This window comes from Perna viridis, chromosome 3 (assembly GCF_037379345.1).
Source record: "Perna viridis isolate PV_CMFRI_1.1 ecotype Kerala chromosome 3, ASM3737934v1, whole genome shotgun sequence".
Taxonomy (NCBI): domain Eukaryota; kingdom Metazoa; phylum Mollusca; class Bivalvia; order Mytilida; family Mytilidae; genus Perna; species Perna viridis.
Genome location: NC_142447.1, coordinates 59,879,405 through 59,901,286, shown reverse-complemented (window position 1 = coordinate 59,901,286; position 21,882 = coordinate 59,879,405). Strand labels below are relative to the sequence as shown.

The following is a 21,882-nucleotide window of genomic DNA, read 5'->3' as shown; positions in this document are numbered from 1 at the left end:
TTTGGAAAATCATAAAAGTAAGTTTTTCAATCACTTCAGTTTCATTTTATGCTTATTAGGTGGGAAGAGCATACAAAGAGAGTGTGATGATTATGTTATTAAGCGGAACAGGTCTAAAATGTATGAAGGCGAGATCTTCTGTAGTGGCACTGGACACCTTCCTTGTAAAATGATAGCTCATGCTGTTGGACCTGTCTGGCAAGGAGGACGACATAGAGAGGATGAATACCTTGATGAATGTATCCAGTCTTCTTTAGAAAAGTGTGATGAGAAGAGATACAGAAGTATTGCTATTCCTGCTCTGTCTACAGGAGTATTTGGTTATCCTGTCCAAAAAGCCACTAAAGTTATTGTAGAAGGAATAAAAGAGTATCTAAAAGAAAATGACAAATTTACATCAGTTAAGGACATTTATTTATGTGATTTAAATGTGGACACGATTGAAAATTTTGTAACTGCTTTGGAGAAAGTTTATGGTAAATCAGATGTACATAAACAGAGGGGAAGAGGTGGCCAATTAACCAGTCCTGGGAAAAGATACAGACATGGTGAGTATGCAATGAACAATTTAATATTATTGATAATGAAGGTAACACAGCCTTCGACTGAGGCCCTAAAATAAACAAAAACAAGATACAAGTGCATGGAGCCAGAAAACATAAAGTTCAAATACTAAATATTTATTTTAATGATTCAATTTGAATAAAAATACATCTAGTGACATCAAATGTTCTAAAGTAAGTGACCGTGTAATTCAATCTTCTGTCTTATTCTCTCTTATGTTATGGTAAATAACATGCTGAAAGTAATGAATTTATTCTTCTCTTTCATAAGGTTCAGCAGATCAAAATTCTACTCTAGGACCATCTGTTGGACCAAGTACATCTAGCAGTCACATATCAGTTACACTAATTAAAGGACAAATAGCCAGTCAGGAGGTAGGTAGGATAAGATATGCACTTCTGTGGAGGTATGTCATAGGAGATACTATGGGAAAGGTGGTCAGGGGAGATAGGTTGCAGTAGGTAGGATGAGATAGCTAGTCAGGGAGGTATGTTGTAGAAGGAAGGATTGAATAACTAAGTCAAACAAGGTATGTTGTAGGAGATAAGATGGGATAACTTTAGCTATTCAGGGGAATTATGATACAGGTCTTAGGTCTCTTAAGGTGTCAGGAGGTAAGTGAAAGGATGGGATAGATAGTCAGGGGAATTGTGTTGTTGGTTGGTTTAGATGTCAGGAGGTAAGTGAAAGGGTGGGATAGATAGTCAGGGGAATTATGTTGTTGGTTGGTTTAGATGTCAGGAGGTTAGTTGAAAAATGGGATAGATAGTCAGGGGAATTATGTTGTTGGTTGGTTTAGATGTCAGGAGGTAAGTGAAAGGATGGGATAGATAGTCTGGGGAATTGTGTTGTAGGTTGGTTTAGATGTCAGGAGGTAAGTGAAAGGATGGGATAGATAGTCAGGGGAATTGTGTTGTAGGTTGGTTTAGATGTCAGGAGGTAAGTGAAAGGATGGGATAGATAGTCAGGGGAATTGTGTTGTAGGTTGGTTTAGATGTCAGGAGGTAAGTGAAAGGATGGGATAGATAGTCAGGGGAATTGTGTTGTTGGTTGGTTTAGATGTCAGGAGGTAAGTGAAAGGGTGGGATAGATAGTCAGGGGAATTATGTTGTTGGTTGGTTTAGATGTCAGGAGGTTAGTTGAAAAATGGGATAGATAGTCAGGGGAATTATGTTGTTGGTTGGTTTAGATGTCAGGAGGTAAGTGAAAGGATGGGATAGATAGTCTGGGGAATTGTGTTGTAGGTTGGTTTAGATGTCAGGAGGTAAGTGAAAGGATGGGATAGATAGTCAGGGGAATTGTGTTGTAGGTTGGTTTAGATGTCAGGAGTTAAGTGAAAGGATGGGATAGATAGTCAGGGGAATTGTGTTGTAGGTTGGTTTAGATGTCAGGAGGTTAGTTGAAAAATGGGATAGATAGTCAGGGGAATTATGTTGTTGGTTGGTTTAGATGTCAGGAGGTAAGTGAAAGGATGGGATAGATAGTCAGGGGAATTGTGTTGTTGGTTGGTTTAGATGTCAGGAGGTAAGTGAAAGGGTGGGATAGATAGTCAGGGGAATTGTGTTGTAGGTTGGTTTAGATGTCAGGAGGTAAGTGAAAGGATGGGATAGATAGTCAGGGGAATTATGTTGTAGGTTGGTTTAGATGTCAGGAGGTAAGTGAAAGGATGGGATAGATAGTCAGGGGAATTATGTTGTTGGTTGGTTTAGATGTCAGGAGATAAGTGAAAGGATGGGATAGATAGTCAGGGGAATTATGTTGTAGGTTGGTTTAGATGTCAGGAGGTTAGTTGAAAAATGGGATAGATAGTCAGGGGAAGTATTTGATAGGTGAGAGGATAAGTAGGATGGCTGATCATGGGTAATGTGGTGTGATAAGATTATCTCCAAGGCATATATTGTAGTATGTTGAGTGTGATAGCCATTCAGGATGTGTATAATTGTTGTGTGTTTAGATAAGATAGGCAAGTCAAGTGTGCCAAGTAGGACTTGATGTTATGGCTGTCAATCCATTCATGATTAGTCTCTTAGCAATGATAATTTTGACTTAATATTATGAATGTCAGTCCCTTTATTATTAGTCTCTTAACAATGATGATGTAGATTTGATGTTATGGCTGTCAGTCCCTTTATTACTAGTCTCTTAACAATTATGATGTTGACTTGCTCTTATGGCTGTCAGTCCCTTTATTACTAGTCTCCTAGCAATGATGATATGGACTTGATGTCATGGCTGTCAGTCCCTTTATTACTAGTGTCTTAGCAGTGATGATGTGGACTTGATGTCATGGCTGTCAGTCCCTTTATTACTAGTCTCCTAGCAATGATGATGTGAACTTGATGAGTGATGATGTGGACTTGATGTCATGGCTGTCAGTCCCTTTATTACTAGTCTCTTAGCAATGATGATGTGGACTTGATTTTATGGCTGTCAGTTCACTTTAATCTAGTCTCTTAGCAGTGATGATGTGGACTTGATGTTATGGCTGTCAGTCCCTTTATTACTAGTCTCTTAGCAGTGATGATGTGGACTTGATGTCATGGCTGTCAGTCCCTTTATTACTAGTCTCCTAGCAATGATGATGTGAACTTGATGTTATGGACGTCAGTCCCTTTATTACTAGTCTCCTAGTAGTGATGATGTGGACTTGATGTCATGGCTGTCAGTCCCTTTATTACTAGTCTCTTAGCAGTGATGATGTGAACTTGATGTTGACTTGCTGTCAGTCTGTTTATCATTATTTTGAAACACTGAAAAACTACTTCAAGACTGACTAAATTCTCTGTGAAAACTTAGGGTCAGTGGACCATATTTGCAGGGTTATCATTTTCACCACCCTCTTTTTTGGCTTATGATAATTTCTTCTTCGAAAATAAGGTCTGAACTATACTACAGTATTAATTGATATGATTTTGCTTATAATTTCTCAATTTGAAACAATATCACCCTGATTAATTGATAGAATCAGATATTTGTTTTCATACTATATTTCATAATTTATGTACCCGTAATTTATGAGAAATAATGAGTTTTTCTTGTGATTTCAAGAACTGTTTATACCCTTGAATTATTCTTCTTTTTTTTCATTGAATTATGGATTTGTGTGATGGAATTGCTTTTGTAAGATTCATTTGACTTATATTTTTCATTGATATACTGTCAAAATGGAGCATTTTGTTTAAAATGAATAAGTTACAAAAATGTATACTACTAGTGAAGTAAAAACCCTAATATGCTTACATCTTTGCATATGTGTATTTCTAAATATTTATTATTTCTGAGCAATCTAATTATTGAGTTATGCTTATTAAGTATTTAACTTCATTAAACCAGCAATAAATATAATATAATATATAAATATAATATAATATACCATGAAGGCGTATTCCTTCAATGTTCAAAAATACTGTTTTAAGTAGCAAAAAATGATCTCCTGACTCTATATTTAATATATTATAAACAATTTTTCTTAATATTTGTGTATATGAACAGGTGGATATCATAGTGAACACTACCTCCACTAGTCTACAGTTAAGCCAAGGAGCTGTATCACTGTCACTGTTAAAGTTAGGTGGACCAGTACTCCAGACAGAGTGTTCCAAAAACTACCCTGGAGGTATACAACCAGGGGAGGTGGCTACAACATCAGGTGGAAAACTAGAATGTAAGATGGTTTGTCATGGAGCCCTGCCAGGCTGGAATCCTGGTACAGCTACCAAGGTAGGATTATATACACCTTTCATAATAACTTATTGAATGAATTTCTTCGACATTGTACCACAAAATGTCATACTCCACCAGGAAGGCTGGGATTGATTTTGGGGGTTGTAACTGGAACAATTGCAAGGGCCAAAAAGGGACCACTTTGATTCTGGTCAAATTCTTATCCTCTGCCATACCATATAGCAAATAATTTTCACTGGTCCCAAATTTTGAAATTGAAAAATTTTCATGGTCTTTATTTTGCCGTCTTCCAGATATATGGAATGAAAAATTAATGTAAAATATCTTAACTTAAATTTGGTGAGCTTTTGAATAAAGCGAAAATTAGAACCTCGCAAAAATTTCCTGCTGTATGTTATATTTTGTTGCAGTCAAAATTCAGTGCTGTACCAAACTTGAATATCCATATGTGTTCCAACTGTTCAAGGTTCAAACTCTACAGTTATGTCCAAATGTTAAAAAAATGCCAAGAATTTAATCAAGGAAAATGTCTTTTTGTATTACTATAACCTTCAAAATGTCAACATTAGTAACCTCTATAGTGGCTGCTTTATTTCTATTTATTCAGATAATGGAGACCTTTATGAAGAATTGTCTACAGGTTGCCAATGACAATGGTTTTGTTTCCATAGCATTTCCTGCCCTTGGTACAGGTAACCTAGGATACCCAAAACAACAGGTAGCAAGGGGCATGTTCTCATGTGTTGACCGGTTTGGTAGTAGTAACCCAAGGTGTTCTGTGTGTGATGTCAGATTTGTTGTCTATGACAAGGACTTCTCAACAATAAAGGTGAGAATTGAAGTCCTGGGTCACATTGTCTTAGGCTGGGTTATTTATAGTCTAGTGAAGCTGTAGGTGTTTTAGGCTGGGTTATTTATAGTCTAGTGAAGCTTGAGGTGTTCTTAGGCTGGGTTATTTATAGTCTAGTGAAGCTGTAGGTGTTTTAGGCTGGGTTATTTATAGTCTAGTTAAGCTTGAGGTGTTCTTATGCTGGGTTATTTATAGTCTAGTGAAGCTGTAGGTGTCTTAGGCTGGGTTATTTATAGTCTAGTGAAGCTGTAGGTGTTTTAGGCTGGGTTATTTATAGTCTAGTGAAGCTTGAGGTGTTCTTAGGCTGAGTTATTTATAGTCTAGTGAAGCTTGAGGTGTTCTTAGGCTGGGTTATTTATAGTCTAGTGAAGCTGTAGGTGTTCTTAGGCTGAGTTATTTATAGTCTAGTGAAGCTTGAGGTGTTCTTAGGCTGGGTTATTTATAGTCTAGTGAAGCTTGAGGTGTTCTTAGGCTGGGTTATTTATAGTCTAGTGAAGCTGTAGGTGTTCTTAGGCTGAGTTATTTATAGTCTAGTGAAGCTTGAGGTGTTCTTAGGCTGGGTTATTTATAGTCTAGTGAAGCTGTAGGTGTTCTTAGGCTGGGTTATTTATAGTCTAGTGAAGCTTGAGGTGTTCTTAGGCTGGGTTATTTATAGTCTAGTGAAGCTTGAGGTGTTCTTAGGCTGGGTTATTTATAGTCTAGTGAAGCTGTAGGTGTTCTTAGGCTGGGTTATTTATAGTCTAGTGGTGCTGTAGGTGTCTTAGGCTGGGTTATTTATAGTCTAGTGAAGCTGTAGGCATGAGACCACAATTAATTTTCAAGTGCATTTCAATATACACATTTGAGCAGATTAAAAAAATTCTACTGACACAAACTGAATAAAACTCTTGCCTAAAGATATGTACAAACAGGATTTTATACGTAAATTGTAGAAAATTTTACCATCATTTTCTGAAATTAATATTTATAACCCAGAGATGGGTTAAACATGACAAATGAACCGAGTTATAAATCCTAAATTTTAACCTTTTTCCACTGAACCAAATCACAACTTTTAGTAAGAATTGATTAATGAAAAAAAATCCCATTTTCTACCAATTAGAGGCAAAACGTCAGCAAATAAATTTCCAGTAAAAATATGAAAAAATGTGTACCTACTACCAAAGTTGGAACTATATTTGTATACAACGAAAACCAAAGGGAATTAATGGTGTTCTCGTACCTGTTGGTCTCAGTCTTGTATTCTTTGCCCCATAGGCTTCCATAGTATACCTTAAATTTTCATGATTTTTTAAAAGATAGACAAGGAGTTTCAATCTAACTCATCATCATGTTTTTCAATTAAGGAAATGTCAAAAATATTTTTAGGTCCATTTTAGAAAAAACTTTGGTACACCAGGACAGGTCAAACTAAAAATAGACTTTTTCTACTTTCACTTTAATTTTGAGTTCATAAAATAGACCCCTTTTCATGAATATACTGTTTTTTTCTCAAAAAAAATTATTTTGTTTCATAGATTGATGTTTACCCTGTACTTGTGATGGAAAATGATAGTCATTTGCCAAGAAACAAAAACAGGAAAAGGCAAGAAAGAAGCGCACTATATTTTTTAGCCGCCATGTTTTGACATACACCTGCTCAGGAATGTGTAATACAAGACTGATACCTGTAGGTGTTCTTAGGCTGGTTATTTATAGTCTAGTGAAGCTGTAGGTGTTTTTATGCTGGGTTATTTATAGTCTTATGAAACTGTAGGTGTTTTTAGGCTAGGTTATTTGTAGTCCCGTGAAGCTGTCTGTGTTTTTAGGCTGGATTATTTATAGTCCACTGAAGCTGTCTTTGTCTTTAGGCTGGGTTATTTATAGTCTAGTGAAGTTGATATTTATACAAATATTTTTTTCTCAATGAGAAATATTTTCTTTATTTTAAACCTGTTTAGTGGCTCCTGTTGATAATCAGCTGTGGCATTTCATATTCAAATCTTAACTTAGGCCACACTGAAATAATTTCTGATTTGTTGGACAATCATAGAAAACATTTGGCAGTCAGCAGGTGCAATTTATTTTACATTATTATTTTTTTTCAATGTTTGAATATTTAGACATGCATTAATTTTTAATAAGGAAACAAAAATAAAAGTCAGAATAACCTGAAACATAATGATTTTTTTATTATGAATAAGTTCTTACTATTAAGACAAGAAACTTTAAGGAATTAAAATGAATATTTCTTATTTTTGAACAGGTCATATACAAAATGCACTCCTTGATTAACTATAATGTTTCTTATTTTAGGCTTTTGAAGAGGAGCAGAGGAAGAGACAGAGTGGAGAATATACAGATAGGACATCAAGGAGACTGGAATCTGATGACAATTCAGGTAAGAATAATAAAGATCAGATGGGGAATCAAGGAGACAGGAATCTGATGGCAGATCAGGTAAGATCAGACGGGACATCAGGAAGACCTTAATCTGATGGCAGATCCGGTAAGATCAGACAGGATATCAAGGAGACAGGAATCTTGTGATACTTCAGGTAAGATCAGACAGGATATCAAGGAGACCGGAATCAGATGGCAGATCAGGTAAGATCAGACAGGATATCAAGGAGACCGGAATCTGATGGCAGGTCAGGTAAGATCAGACGGGACATCAAGGAGACCTTAATCTGATGGCAGATCCGGTAAGATCAGACGGGACAATATTGAGACTGGAATCTGATGGCAGATCAGGTAAGATCAGACAGGATATCAAGGAGACCGGAATCTGATGGCAGATCAGGTAAGATCAGACGGGACATCAAGGAGACCTTAATCTGATGGCAGATCCGGTAAGATCAGACGGGACAATAAGGAGACTGGAATCTGATGGCAGATCAGGTAAGATCAGACAGGATATCAAGGAGACCTTAATCTGATGGCAGATCGGTAAGATCAGACAGGATATCAAGGAGACAGGAATCTGATGGCAGATCAGGTAAGATCAGACAGGATATCAAGGAGACCGGAATCTGATGGCAGATCAGGTAAGATCAGACAGGATATAAAGGAGACCTTAATCTGATGGCAGATCCGGTAAGATCAGAGGGGACAATAAGGAGACTGGAATCTGATGGCAGATCAGGTAAGATCAGACAGGATATCAAGGAGACCGGAATCTGATGGCAGATCAGGTAAGATCAGATGGGACATCAAGAAGACCTTAATCTGATGGCAGATCCGGTAAGATCAGACAGGATATCAAGGAGACAGGAATCTTGTGATACTTCAGGTAAGATCAGACAGGATATCAAGGAGACCGGAATCTGATGGCAGATCAGGTAAGATCAGACAGGATATCAAGGAGACCGGAATCTGATGGCAGATCAGGTAAGATCAGACGGGACATCAAGGAGACCTTAATCTGATGGCAGATCCGGTAAGATCAGACGGGACAATAAGGAGACTGGAATCTGATGGCAGATCAGGTAAGATCAGACAGGATATCAAGGAGACCGGAATCTGATGGCAGATCAGGTAAGATCAGACGGGACATCAAGGAGACCTTAATCTGATGGCAGATCCGGTAAGATCAGACGGGACAATAAGGAGACTGGAATCTGATGGCAGATCAGGTAAGATCAGACGGGATATCAAGGAGACCGGAATCTGATGGCAGATCAGGTAAGATCAGATGGGACATCAAGGAGACCTTAATCTGATGGCAGATCGGTAAGATCAGACAGGATATCAAGGAGACAGGAATCTGATGGCAGATCAGGTAAGATCAGACAGGATATCAAGGAGACCTTAATCTGATGGCAGATCCGGTAAGATCAGAGGGGACAATAAGGAGACTGGAATCTGATGGCAGATCAGGTAAGATCAGAGGGGACAATAAGGAGACTGGAATCTGATGGCAGATCAGGTAAGATCAGACAGGATATCAAGGAGACCGGAATCTGATGGCAGATCAGGTAAGATCAGAGGGGACAATAAGGAGACTGGAATCTGATGGCAGATCAGGTAAGATCAGACAGGATATCAAGGAGACCGGAATCTGATGGCAGATCAGGTAAGATCAGATGGGACATCAAGGAGACTGGAATCTGATGGCAGATCAGGTAAGATCAGACAGGATATCAAGGAGACCAGAATCTGATGGCAGATCAGGTAAGATCAGACGTGACATCAAGGAGACTGGAATCTGATGGCAGATCCGGTAAGATCAGACGGGACAATAAGGAGACTGGAATCTGATGGCAGATCAGGTAAGATCAGACGGGACAATAAGGAGACTGGAATCTAATGACAGATCAGGTAAGATCAGACGTGGCATCAAGGAGACCGGAATCTGATGGTAGATCTGATAAGATCAGACGTGGCATCAAGGAGACTGGAATCTGATGACAGATCAGGTAAGATCAGACGTGGCATCAAGGAGACTGGAATCTGATGACAGATCAGGTAAGATCAGACGGGACATCAAGGAGACTGGAATCTGATGACAGATCAGGTAAGATCAGACGTGGCATCAAGGAGACTGGAATCTGATGACAGATCAGGTAAGATCAGACGGGACATCAAGGAGACTGGAATCTGATGACAGATCAGGTAAGATCAGACAGGAATCTGATGACAGATCAGGTAAGATCAGACTGGAATCTGATGACAGATCAGGTAAGATCAGACGGGACATCAAGGAGACTGGAATCTGATGACAGATCAGGTAAGATCAGACTGGAATCTGATGACAGATCAGGTAAGATGTTAATTAGCTACATAGTGTTTAGGAATTACTCTGTCTGTTTGTCTACTCATTTTTATCACATATCTTGTTGGCTGAACTGTTTTTAAACTAAATTCTGCATCATATGTACATGAATTAACAGATGTTTTCTGTTTGTACACTGCCTTGTGTTTTATTATCTCCATTCATTAGAGTGAAGGCTATATTACATTCACCTTGTCCACCAGTCAGTTTGTACGTTATACATTTCATTAGAGTGAAGGCTATATTACATTCACCTTGTCTAGTTTGTATGTTTCACATTTCTTTAACATATTCTCAGTTTCTGTTGGAGGGAATGCTAAGTTATTTGGTATATTACATCTGCATTATGACTTTTACAATGTCTCCCCTTTCTAAGTTTGTCACTTTCCTACTTCCTCTTTACCATAGATGGTTAAATAGGGGTATTCATAGCATGATGTAGTGTGCAACATCTTAAAATTGTTGCATATTTCTGTAAATCATATAGGAATTCCTAGCAAAAGCATTTCTTGTCTTATCCAAACACAATTCCTTTTATTTGCATGAGAAAAGGTCAATAATTAAAAAGTTCCTCTTAATTGCATTATTTCATTTTAAAATTTCTTTAACAAAATGCTTAAATGGTTTAAAAAAACAACTATACTGTATTTGATAAATACACTATTTCTTTTTTTTTTTACTGTAAACTGAGACAGATATAATTACACATAAGAAAAGAAACTTATGTGAGACCTCACTAAACAATTTGTATATGTTATTATAATGTGGAGTGAAGTGTTGGTAAATTGGTAATTATTGGTATCATTCTGTTTGGATAAGAACTGTTACTCCCAGAACATTGTGTAATGGTATATTTCCCAGAACATTATGTAATGGTGTATTTCCCAGAACATTGTGTAATGATATATTTCAGAGGAAGCATCCAGTTGGCAGCATGAAGCTATGAGTGGTAACAAACAAGCTAGTGTTGACATAGGGGACTTGACCTTGAAGATTTATCAAGGAGACATAACTGAGGCAGAAGTGGATGTTATTGTCAATGGAACTAACAGAGAGTTGGATCTTACCAGAGGTTAGCTGGTTTATAAAGTATAACTTGAACATTAAATTGAAGTCAGTCTTAATACTTAATGTAAAATATTTTTTTATGCCCCCACAACAAACTGTTGGGGGCACATTAATTTACCCCTGTCTCTCTGTTCATCAATCCGTCCATCCATCCTGATTACACAAGTTCATGGCTTGTCCGGCTATCTCCTCATAATGTTTTTGAACTACATCTAAAACATTTTACAGGATATTTCTACACATGATGAAGGTGTGCAGGGCTAAAGGATTTTGATTTTCGTGAAATGTTACGGAAATTGATGATAGTTACACTTAGTCATCTACTCAGAAATAGGGCTATATGGCTTGTCCGGCTATTTCCTCATAAAGTTTTTGACCTACATCTGAAATATTTTACAGGATATTTCTATACATGATGAAGGTGTGCAGGGCCAAAGGATTCTGATTTTCGTGAAATGTTACGGAAATTGATGATAGTTACACTTAGTCATTTTACTCAGAAATTTATGGATCATGGCTTGTATGGCTATCTCCTCGTACAGTCTTTGACCTACATCTGAAATATTTTTCAGGATATTTCTATACATGATGAAGGTGTTTAGGGCAAAAGGATTTTGATTTTCTTGAAATATAATGGAAATTGGTGATAGTTACACTTAGTCATTTTACTCAGAAATTTATGGATCATGGCTTGTATGGCTATCTCCTCGTACAGTCTTTGAATTACATCTGAAATATTTTGCAGGATATTTCTATACATGATGAAGGTGTGCAGGGCTAAAGGATTTTGTTTTTTGTTTACACATAGTCATTTTACTCAGAAATATATGGATCATTGTTTGTATGGCTATCTCCTCGTACAGTTTTTGAACTACATCTAAAATATTTTACAGGATATTTCTACGTATGATGAAGGTGTGCAGGACCAAAGGATTTTGATTTTTGTGAAATATTATGGAAATTGGTGAAAGTTAGACATTTTCATCAGAAATAGAGCTATGTGGCTTATATGGCTATCTCCTCATCTATAATGTCATAGGATCTTAGTTTTCATGAAATATTACGGAACTGGATGATAGTTAGACTTTGTAATATTACGGAACTGGATGATAGTTAGACTTTGTAATTTTTGTCAGAAATATATCCAAAACAACACTGTTAGGGATTTGTTATGGGGGTATAAACATTTTTTATGCGACAGTCTATCCATCGGCCTTCTTTTTTGCAACTAGTCTGACACTACCAAACAGAATTTTATGGCACTATGTGGCCAGGATACAATATGTAGATATTCATATATTTAGAAATTTCTGATCCCCAAATTGATTCCCAAATTTTTCGAGTTACAGTACTGAACAGTTTGTCATTGCAAGTCTTGGAAGGATTGAGCTGAACCAATAGACCACAAGTATCACAAGGATTTCTGAATCTACAAACCATGTCTTCATACAAAAATAAACATGTTCCTAATTTGGCAAATCTAGCAAGCGGGGACATCATTAGTGTCTTACAGACACATTTGATTTACTTAAAAGAAAATCACTACTAACAAATGAGTCAGGGGCTCCTGTGATAAACAGGGCTTCTAGTTTGTAAAAAAATGAAATAGTTAAACTGACATAGCACAATTCTTAGGAAACCAGCACTGAAACAAGGTCCATTTTATCATGTGAATGCATAAATTGTTATGACATACTGTAATTTGGACTTACATGTGTGTGTCCAATTTTTACTATGTTTGCAGTAGGTTAACAATGCTTAAATTAGACACAGTGAACATATCCTTAAAATGTTGTAGTAAATGATCCTCTGTATGATTATTGAAAATTTTTGTAGAAATTTCTGTTTAAAAAACATAGCTTCCTGGTGTGCCCTGGTCATAGTTCTAATTAAGTAAACTACAAATTATTTACTGAAGCAATATACTATAACATCTTTATCAATTTGATACATTTAAAGATGTCTGATATTTACTTACCCATGGTTTGTCTGCTTTGGTGGCAAATGAATTGTGAAAAATGTTTGATTTTTTCAATAGGAAAAAAATAATTGAAACAAAACAAGCTTGAATTACCCAAAGCAATTCAAAAGACATTCACAAATGTTTACCAATAACAATAAAATTGAATGTTCTCTTTCTATTCATTATATCTCACTTCCTGGAAAATAACATAACTTCGGGCCTTTTGATTAATATTGTCTTTCATCTAGGATTTGGGTCGCACTGTTTGTAATACTTCAGCTTGTCATTGCAACTTCTGTGATACTACTTAAGTGAATTTCCTGACAGTTGGTATTTAGTGAGAACACCGTATGTAGTTGTGCATAATATCAGGAAGTTTTGCTTTTTCAATTTTTATGGGAGTTATGCCCTTTAAACATAGAAATTTACTGAAAATCATTATTTATCAGCTTGTCATTGCCTTTTCTCGTAAATACTTAATTGTATTTCACAAAACTTGGTATGTAGCAAGAACACCATTTATAGTTGTTCATATTATAAGGAATTTTGATTTTCCAATTTTTATGGAAGTTATGCTTCTTTGAACTAACATATTTACTGAAAAAGTAATCAAGAGACCCTAGATTCTAGTGGAAATCAGAAGAATGTAATTCAGGGACAAAGACCAGACATGGAAAACAGAAATACACAACAAAGAACATAAAGTAACTAAAATAATGCATACAATGTAACAAAAGTAAATGAGCAACTCGGACTCCACTAAAAACTTTGAGCATGGACCAGATGCACAGAGAGGATAAGCGTCCTCTGCTTTCCAAGAAACACCAGCTGAGTTGCTCATAAAAAGCCAAGTCCAGGGTAGAGGATAGAGGAAAGGAAAACTATGACACGTTGAACAAATCAGTTTTCATGGTGCAGATGAATACACTGTAATGATCCATGAGTTCATGATGATGACCATAAAATCATATTATCAGCTTGTCATTGCAACTCCTCAAAAACTACTCAACAGAATTTCATAAAACTTGGTATTTAGCAAGAATACCATATGCTGTTAAGCATATTATCAGGAAATTTTGATTATCTAATTTTTATGCCAATTATGTTTTGTATATATCTGTCCGTAACACTTTTTTCCTCACATATTCCTCAGCGACTATAAATCACAGCAGGTCCAGACATTGATTGGTTTTAGTTTAAACATTTTTTTATTAAAAACAGTTTGTGAAGGGTGTTGTCATTGGTTTTAAATCTGTGTTATTCTTGAAGTAAATAAAGAATACAGATCAAAGTATTTTGTTTATTGTTTATTGTTTCGTGTTTTTAATTTCAGGAGGAGTGTCTCAGGCAATCCTAAAGAAAGGAGGAAGAGAGTTAACCAAGCTCCTTGAACTACCTGCTTCAAGTAATACATAACTTCAGAAATTAAGTTATTGTGTATCCCGCACATGATGAAAGTCAGTAGTATAATAACCCTTATATCCAGTTCTTACTTTATTTGTCCATTTTCACCCTTTTGAGTCTGGGACATGATGATCCTTGTTTCTATCTGTCACATTTTTGATTCTGGGACATGATGATCCTTGTTTCTATCTGTCACTGTTTTGGTTTTGAGTCTGTAATATGGTGATCTGTGTTTCTATCCATCACATTTTTGGTTTCGATTCTGGGATATGGTGATCTGTGTTTTTATCTGTCAGCCTTTTGGTTTTGAGTCTGGGATATGGTGATCCGTGTTTCTATTTGTCACATTTTTGGTTTTGAGTCTGGGATATGGTGATCTGTGTTTCAATCTGTCACATTTTTGGTTTTTAGTTTGGAATATGGTGATCTGTGTTTTTAACTGTCAGCCTTTTGGTTATGAGTCTGGGATATGGTGATCCGTATTTCTATTTGTCACTTTTTTGGTTTTGATCTGGGATATGGTGATCCATGTTTCTATCTGTCACCCTTTTGGTTTTGAGTCTGGGATATGGTGATCAGTGTTTCTATCGGTCACATATTTGGTTTTGAGTCTGGAATATGGTGATCTGTGTTTCTATTTGTCAAATTTTTGGTTTTGAATTTGGGATATGGTGATCTGTGTTTCTATCTGTCAGCCTTTTGGTTTTGATCTGGGATATGGTGATCTGTGTGTCTATCTGTTACATTTTTTTTTTGAGTCAGGGATATGGTGATCCATATTTCTATTTGTCACATTTTTGGTTTTGAGTCTGGGATATGGTGATCTGTGTTTCCATCTGTCACATTTTTGGTTTTGAGTCTGGAATATGGTGATCCGTGTTTCTATTTGTCACATATTTGGTTTCGAGTCTGGGATATGGTGATCATTGTTTCTATTTGTCACATTTTTGGTTTTGAGTCTGGGATATGGTGATCAGTGTTTCTGTCTGTCACGTTTTTGGTATCCATTTTATAATCAAAGCTACTCAATTAAGACTTTTTAAAACTTGAGTGCAATAGTGTTGACTATAAAATTCAAGTGGAGGCTGATTGCAGTGTCTATTGCATTTACTTTCTAGGAGTTAATATGCTCTTTTTCAGCATGGAATTACAGAACAACTATCTTGTACTTCTGACTTATCAAATCTATCTGAAATTCTATATATACTACATGTATATTTTTTCAGTCATACCATTATTGTTGTTTATTATACATAATTATTATACCCCCAATCACTTTAAGTGGGGGTATATAGTGATGAGGTCTCTGTCCTTATGTAGATATAAAGTAAATAGTAATACAAGGTAGAGATACTTATTGATAAGTATAATTTTAGAGGTACACAGGCAAAGTTTAGATGCATGATTAACCTACCTCTTAAAATGACGTAGGTCAGATCACTATCGAACATATGTTTAACATATATTTATTCAGATGCATGGTAACTGCATATCTAAAGCATATGTCTGACATATGTTGCGCAATTAGAAATAATTACTGGAGGCTGAGCTTTGTGCATATTTTAACATGGGTAGGCATTATATTTGTCATTATTTTTCACTAAGCAGTATTAAAAATAATGACAAATATAGTGCCTGTCATGTTAAAATAAGCATAAAGCCCAGCATTCAGGAATTATTTCTTTTCTACTGTGACAAAAAAGTCATATTTGCCAGTGAGGCATTCTTTAAGAAAAATAAATATTTGACTCTTCCAATTAACTCCCCATATTTTTTTTCAACAAAGTACAATTATTTCATTTGTTTCAACAATGAGATTTTAAATACATGTAGATTATTATAATAAGAAGTAACATTTATTATTAGAAAAACAAAAATTTAACTACATTTACAATTAATCAGACCAATGAAATCGTGTCATAATGTCACATCATGTGATGTAGATATAGGTCATTTGATCATGGTGGAAATGCCATGCCATGTCGCTAAGGTTAGTCTTACAAAATATTAATAAATCAAGGTCCACACATTTCATTCTTTGTGAATGACATTTCAATGTTCATTTGCTAGCGTGATCATGTCCTTCATTGCTTTACAGTTTATAAAGCCATATGTATTTGTTTACTTATTTGCAAGCAACACATTTTACTTGTGCGTGGGAGTGTTGATAGGATAGCCTACATAACATTAGACATTTCTATGTTCTTGTGTAGTTTACTAAGATAGAAATACAATAGAGGTGTTAGAAGAAACTATCAATCAATGGATACAAAGAAAAGTGACCTGTTCATTACAATGATTGCACAAGTGCAAGCAGGGTTTTACGCTATTTAGAGACCTCCTTTGTTTACAAAGCGAATATGTCAGGCTATGTTAGAAGCATATGTTGTTAACATATGTCTACATCATGGTGTACAGACATATATTTAACACATATCAAAAATGCATGTTTCACATATATTGAACATACATTTAACTCATATAAAATGAATTTAATAGTAACATATGTCTGATGTTGGTTAGGTATTTTTGACATGCATCTAAATGCCTGTATATAGGTTTGCTTATTCACAGTTCATCTTTATTAAGTACAAGTCTTTATAAAAATCAGACAGGAGCTGATTCGTACATGTGAAAAAATCTACAGATTTTACTTTAATTTTTTATTCAGAAACAGTTACAGACCACATAAACAGTCATAGTTTTTCATTTGGTTGTTTCACTTTCAATATAGAAAAATATAATTGTGTATGAAATTGGTAAGAGTTATCATCTTGATGTGGTTTGATTGGCTTGATTTCAGTGGAATTTCAGATTATCTCAATAATACAGATGTAAGGAAGGGACTATCATTATGTAAACAAAATATGTCAATTGAAAAGCATCATTCACTGGTACAGCATGAATGACTTCTACCGTAGGCAGTATCTGAATATTATACCAACTGGTACATCATATTGCTTTTCTAAAAAGAATAGAAAATGTCTAATGTTCAGTCATGATTACACAATAACACAGCTTTGTAATGTTACAAACATAATATGTAAAATAATAAACTGTTTCAAATGCAGAATTTTGAAAAAATGTAAAATGTAGAATTTCTTATTGTATTAAGACCCAATCTACCATAAAACCATGCAAAAGCATTACAAATGGGTCCACATGACAAGTCAATGGATTTTATTGAGATTTTGTTTATATGTTAAGATGGATATAAGCATAAAAAATCCAGAGTTTTTTTGTTTTTGTGCTCTTATTATAGATGCTACAGCACCATCTTTAGAATGACAGGATTTCCCATACTTTTTTCTGATTATTTTGTTGAAATATGACATATTTTGATCCCATAATTGTGTAATGAAAATTGCATTTTCACTTGACATGTATTGTTCTATACAACCAGTACGAACTATTCTTCAATATTCAATCCAGAAAAATTCCATCTGATGATCCTGTGTCCATAGCAACTGATTAAAAAATTACCTTAATTGGCCTATTTTAAATATCCTTAAAACTTTTATCCATTAAAAGCTTAAAAACTTCCAAGGGACTGCATTTTTTTAATTTTTGGGATGACACTTTTAGAAAATAGGTTTTTTCATACCATTCAAACAAAAATTGAACTGGGCCTTTTATATTTGTTACTATAGTAACCATTTGAAAATCCCCAATTTTTAGATATATTTCAGTGATTTTATACTTTTAACCTTAGGGAAACACATTATCGTGAGGCAATAATTATTCAGATATTTTCCTTCATGAACAACTACCATCTTATTCTAATATAGTTGCATTGTGACAATCATGAATTGCTGATGCTGTTTATTTCTCTTTAAGTACCAAATTATTGGATAAAAATTTGAAAAATCTACTTTCCTCACTCTAAACTAGTCTCAAATTTGCCCTAATTATGGTATTTCATGAAGAAAATGCATCTATTTTGGTGCTGACCATATTGTTAATAAATATGATTAAACATTTTGTACCAGTGTAAAAGTATTGCTGAAAATAAATGCAAACTATGAAGGAGTGATTTCCCCTTTGCATAACTCTCCACTTTTGTAACCATGAAAACAAAAACAACATCTGGACCAGACACACACACAGAGGGATGATGAAGAACACAGGAATATATATATCTAGCCATAGCAGTTGGCTACAGATGTAAACAAGTGTATTCCAAGTATTCATGACAATTATCCATGCAGTTTATCAACACACTACAATGACAAAGATTTTTACATACGACTTTGTGATTGTGACAAGAGTGTTTGTGCACACTTCAGATCCATAAATGTGTCAACAAACAAATAGCCAAATAACTGAATCCTCTTTGTTATTAGCTCGTGTTGGACTTCATATTGATTCAACTAACATGCCAAACAAAGTATGCCAATTTCATCGAGATAAACTTGGACTGTACTGGAAATGCCATTTGTCAAAATGCAAACACCCACTTCATGGAGAGTCTAAACGGAAAGCTCACAGAGGGATATCCTAGGCCAATGCAGCAGAAATTTATTTGTACTGGAAATGTAGTTTTATTTGGCAATGGTAAGATCATAATGATTGAAGCAACATTTAATGGACAACCATTTAATTTGAGAGGTTGAGGGAAAAAGGGAAGTAAATTTTGTATTTTTCTTTTTTTTTGGCAGAAGAATAAGTTTTCTCCATTTTTAGGGAAATGATTTTCATAAAAGATCAGCAGCAAGGCCATTTAAAAAAAAGATGCTTCCCCCTACCCAACTTACCCATATGAAATTTGCCCCACCAAAAATATATTACATATATTAGATGAAATTAGGTTTGGAATTACCCGCTCCTGCTGCAGAAAAACTGGTAAATGGGTAATCAAATTCAATTACTCGTCTCGATGCTAAAAAAGGTCTTAAACTCTTAAAAACTTGAAAACTGATGTGACCATTAGGTGCCAGGTCCTTATAACATTTGTAGATGCTAACAGTGCTGATCAAAATTGTATTCAAGGTAAAATCACTGACATGCCCTTCAATCAATGTACATTTTGTAAGTGACTTTTCATCTATCCCTGACTTTTTTGGATGTGCAAAATAAATGTGTTTTACATAACCAAAGTGGCAGGTCATCTATTGCCTTAAATAATTATATCGGAAAGATTCTTCTGGTTATTTTCAAGGCAACCCTTTTCATAATTTTATGATACATTTTATAGAATCAATATTCTTTTTGGAAAAAAAGGAAGATTTTGCCTACTTTCTTAAAATAATTTCAAATGTGACCCAAAATACATTTGTACATGTATTTAAAATACCTCTCCCTTGACAAGTTGGTGTTACACAGTGATTAGATGTTTGTCTGTCAGTCCGTTCGTAACATATGAGGGTGCCCATCTTTTATACTCAACTCCTGAACTACTGAATCAAATTTCATGAAACTTTGTTACAAAATGTAGATGTGCACATCTTAGATTTTGATTTGAATGATATATAGGGTTTTCCATAGCAAAACATGGACTTTGCCATTATTTAGCAATGATGGTTACCATCTCTTATCCGAAACTCATCCTAGTCTGTTGTATAGATGTTTTTGAATGTTTTTTGAATTTCTGAATGAAATTTCATGAAATTTTCACAGAATCTTTGTTACATAACTTAGATATGTATACCTAGATACATTAGCTAGGGGCGGGGTAGGGGTTTTTATCCTTTAGCTGTGACAACTTGACAATTGAATCAAATTTCATGAAACTTTCACATTATGTAAATGTTTACCTTTCTATTTTAGATATAGATCTAAATACCTTTTACATTTTAAGATAACATGTAAGGGTTGGGATATCATATATAGTTAGATTTGCTCACAGACTTTTAGTTTTGAGAATCTTTTAAGCCTCATGCAATGTCAGTAAAACTTGCAGTTGTTAATATACAGACTTAAACAAAAACAAGTACGTAAGTAATAACTTTCTCTGTAAAAATGCCACCATTTTTCTAATGTATAACCAAGTTTTCATGTAACAAAAATTACAGCCCTTGAATTTTAAAAATTTCATGGAAATAATAGTTTTCCAGACTTTTTTTCTAAATTCTTGCAGATATTTTTTCAAATACATGTACATCTTATTGAAGGTCCAATATGTGGACATAAGGTTCTTCAATTTCACATGTGATAAACTATGTAATAATGAATTTATTCACTGAATATGAAGTTGTTTCTTGGGTATGGATAACATTTCCATGCCAAAAATTTGACCAGAAGGTGACCAAAAAGTACAAAATTTGACAACATCTGAATATTGGTAAATTTCAAACAATTTTTCTGTCCTTTCAATGCAATAATTATCAGAAGTCTTTATGTTTTATCTTTTGTAATGGACTGAAGTCTCAAAATTCAAAATAAAATTATTCAACACTTCATGATTAATTTTCAGTTGTATTTTAGGCCAATTAGATCCTTTATTGCCCCTTTCCTTTTACACAAATAAAGGCATTGTAAGCAAATATGCATGAGAAAAATATTGCAATCAGATTTAATCGTAGACATTTAATTTGACTCTAACTCTAAACATTGAATCAGGGGTTATCTTTGCATACTCCAGCTTGCTTGTTATCAATATGCTTCACCCGGAATCACATTATTTATACCTAAATTTAATGTCTTACATACTTTCAATTCATAAATTATTGAATATACAAGAAAACATAGGATTTGTACATTTTATAGAAATACAGCTGTTCAACATAAGTCAAACAATCATGAAACAGTTGCTGTACAATACTAAATTGCATAATGACCAAAGTCCTTTTTTTTATCAGGATGAACCAGCGAGCGTCAACAGGGGTCTGTTTGTCTGTACATAGCCAGGATGTCAAAAGAAGTTTGTTTCTTCTAGTGGTTTTGAATGGCACATTTTGAAAGGATCTCATCAGTATGTTAAATTGTCAGGAACAAATGTAGTAAAACAAATGTGGATTGACAATACAACACAATTGGTAGTGAATACAAGACAGTAATTGAGCAATCATGTGTCTCGTGTTTCACAGAAGATGCTGTTGATGAAGGATGGGCTTTAAAGAAAACCTGTCGAACAATTCGGTTTTCTCCCAAAATGAAAACTTTTTTGAAAACCATTTATGATGGTGAAAGAACAGGGACGCACTCATATTATGATGAGATTTGTGAGAGGTTAAGGAAGCAAAGGGAGGATAATAGTTCAAAAAAGTTTTCCCACATGAATGGCTAAATGTTAGCCAATTTAAAAGCTTGTTTACAAGTTTTACATCTAGTTAGGCGACATTCAAGGCAGGACATCCCCCTTTTCCAGATTTTTTAGCAGAAGAAATTGACACTGTAAATGACCTCGAACTAAAGAATATTTTGTCTGAAATATAGAGATTAGAATAACAGGAGAACATGTCTGACTGATAAGGTCTATAGATCTTGACCAACTTCATGTACTGGTAGATAATTGAAATGTCACAATCACAAAGGCAAAATTGACTTGACTGGTATTTGAAAGTTTATACATGTTTGCATTATATAGGACCCCACACCAAGGGTGCTGTGTCCTATAGTTTTCACCTTGTCTGTCTGTCAGTGCATTGGTCTGTTGTT

At 34.9% G+C, this 21,882-nt stretch overlaps 1 protein-coding gene across 2 annotated transcripts in view; it reads left to right on the top strand.

The window, feature by feature from the left end:
* The window catches only part of LOC148623174 (protein mono-ADP-ribosyltransferase PARP14-like), a 52,525-nt gene that overhangs the window by 15,701 nt on the left and 14,942 nt on the right, over positions 1 to 21,882 (top strand). Inside the window, exons 9-15 of one of the 2 annotated variants that reach the window (XM_088573751.1) lie at positions 60 to 548; positions 835 to 938; positions 4,057 to 4,284; positions 4,856 to 5,077; positions 7,394 to 7,478; positions 10,765 to 10,923; positions 14,216 to 14,287. In XM_088573751.1, the coding sequence (XP_088429877.1) occupies positions 60 to 548; positions 835 to 938; positions 4,057 to 4,284; positions 4,856 to 5,077; positions 7,394 to 7,478; positions 10,765 to 10,923; positions 14,216 to 14,287 (1,359 nt within the window). Of the gene's footprint in view, positions 1 to 59; positions 549 to 834; positions 939 to 4,056; positions 4,285 to 4,855; positions 5,078 to 6,629; positions 6,768 to 7,393; positions 7,479 to 10,764; positions 10,924 to 14,215; positions 14,288 to 21,882 lie in introns of those variants that run through there. The other variant, XM_088573752.1, reaches the window with a different exon arrangement.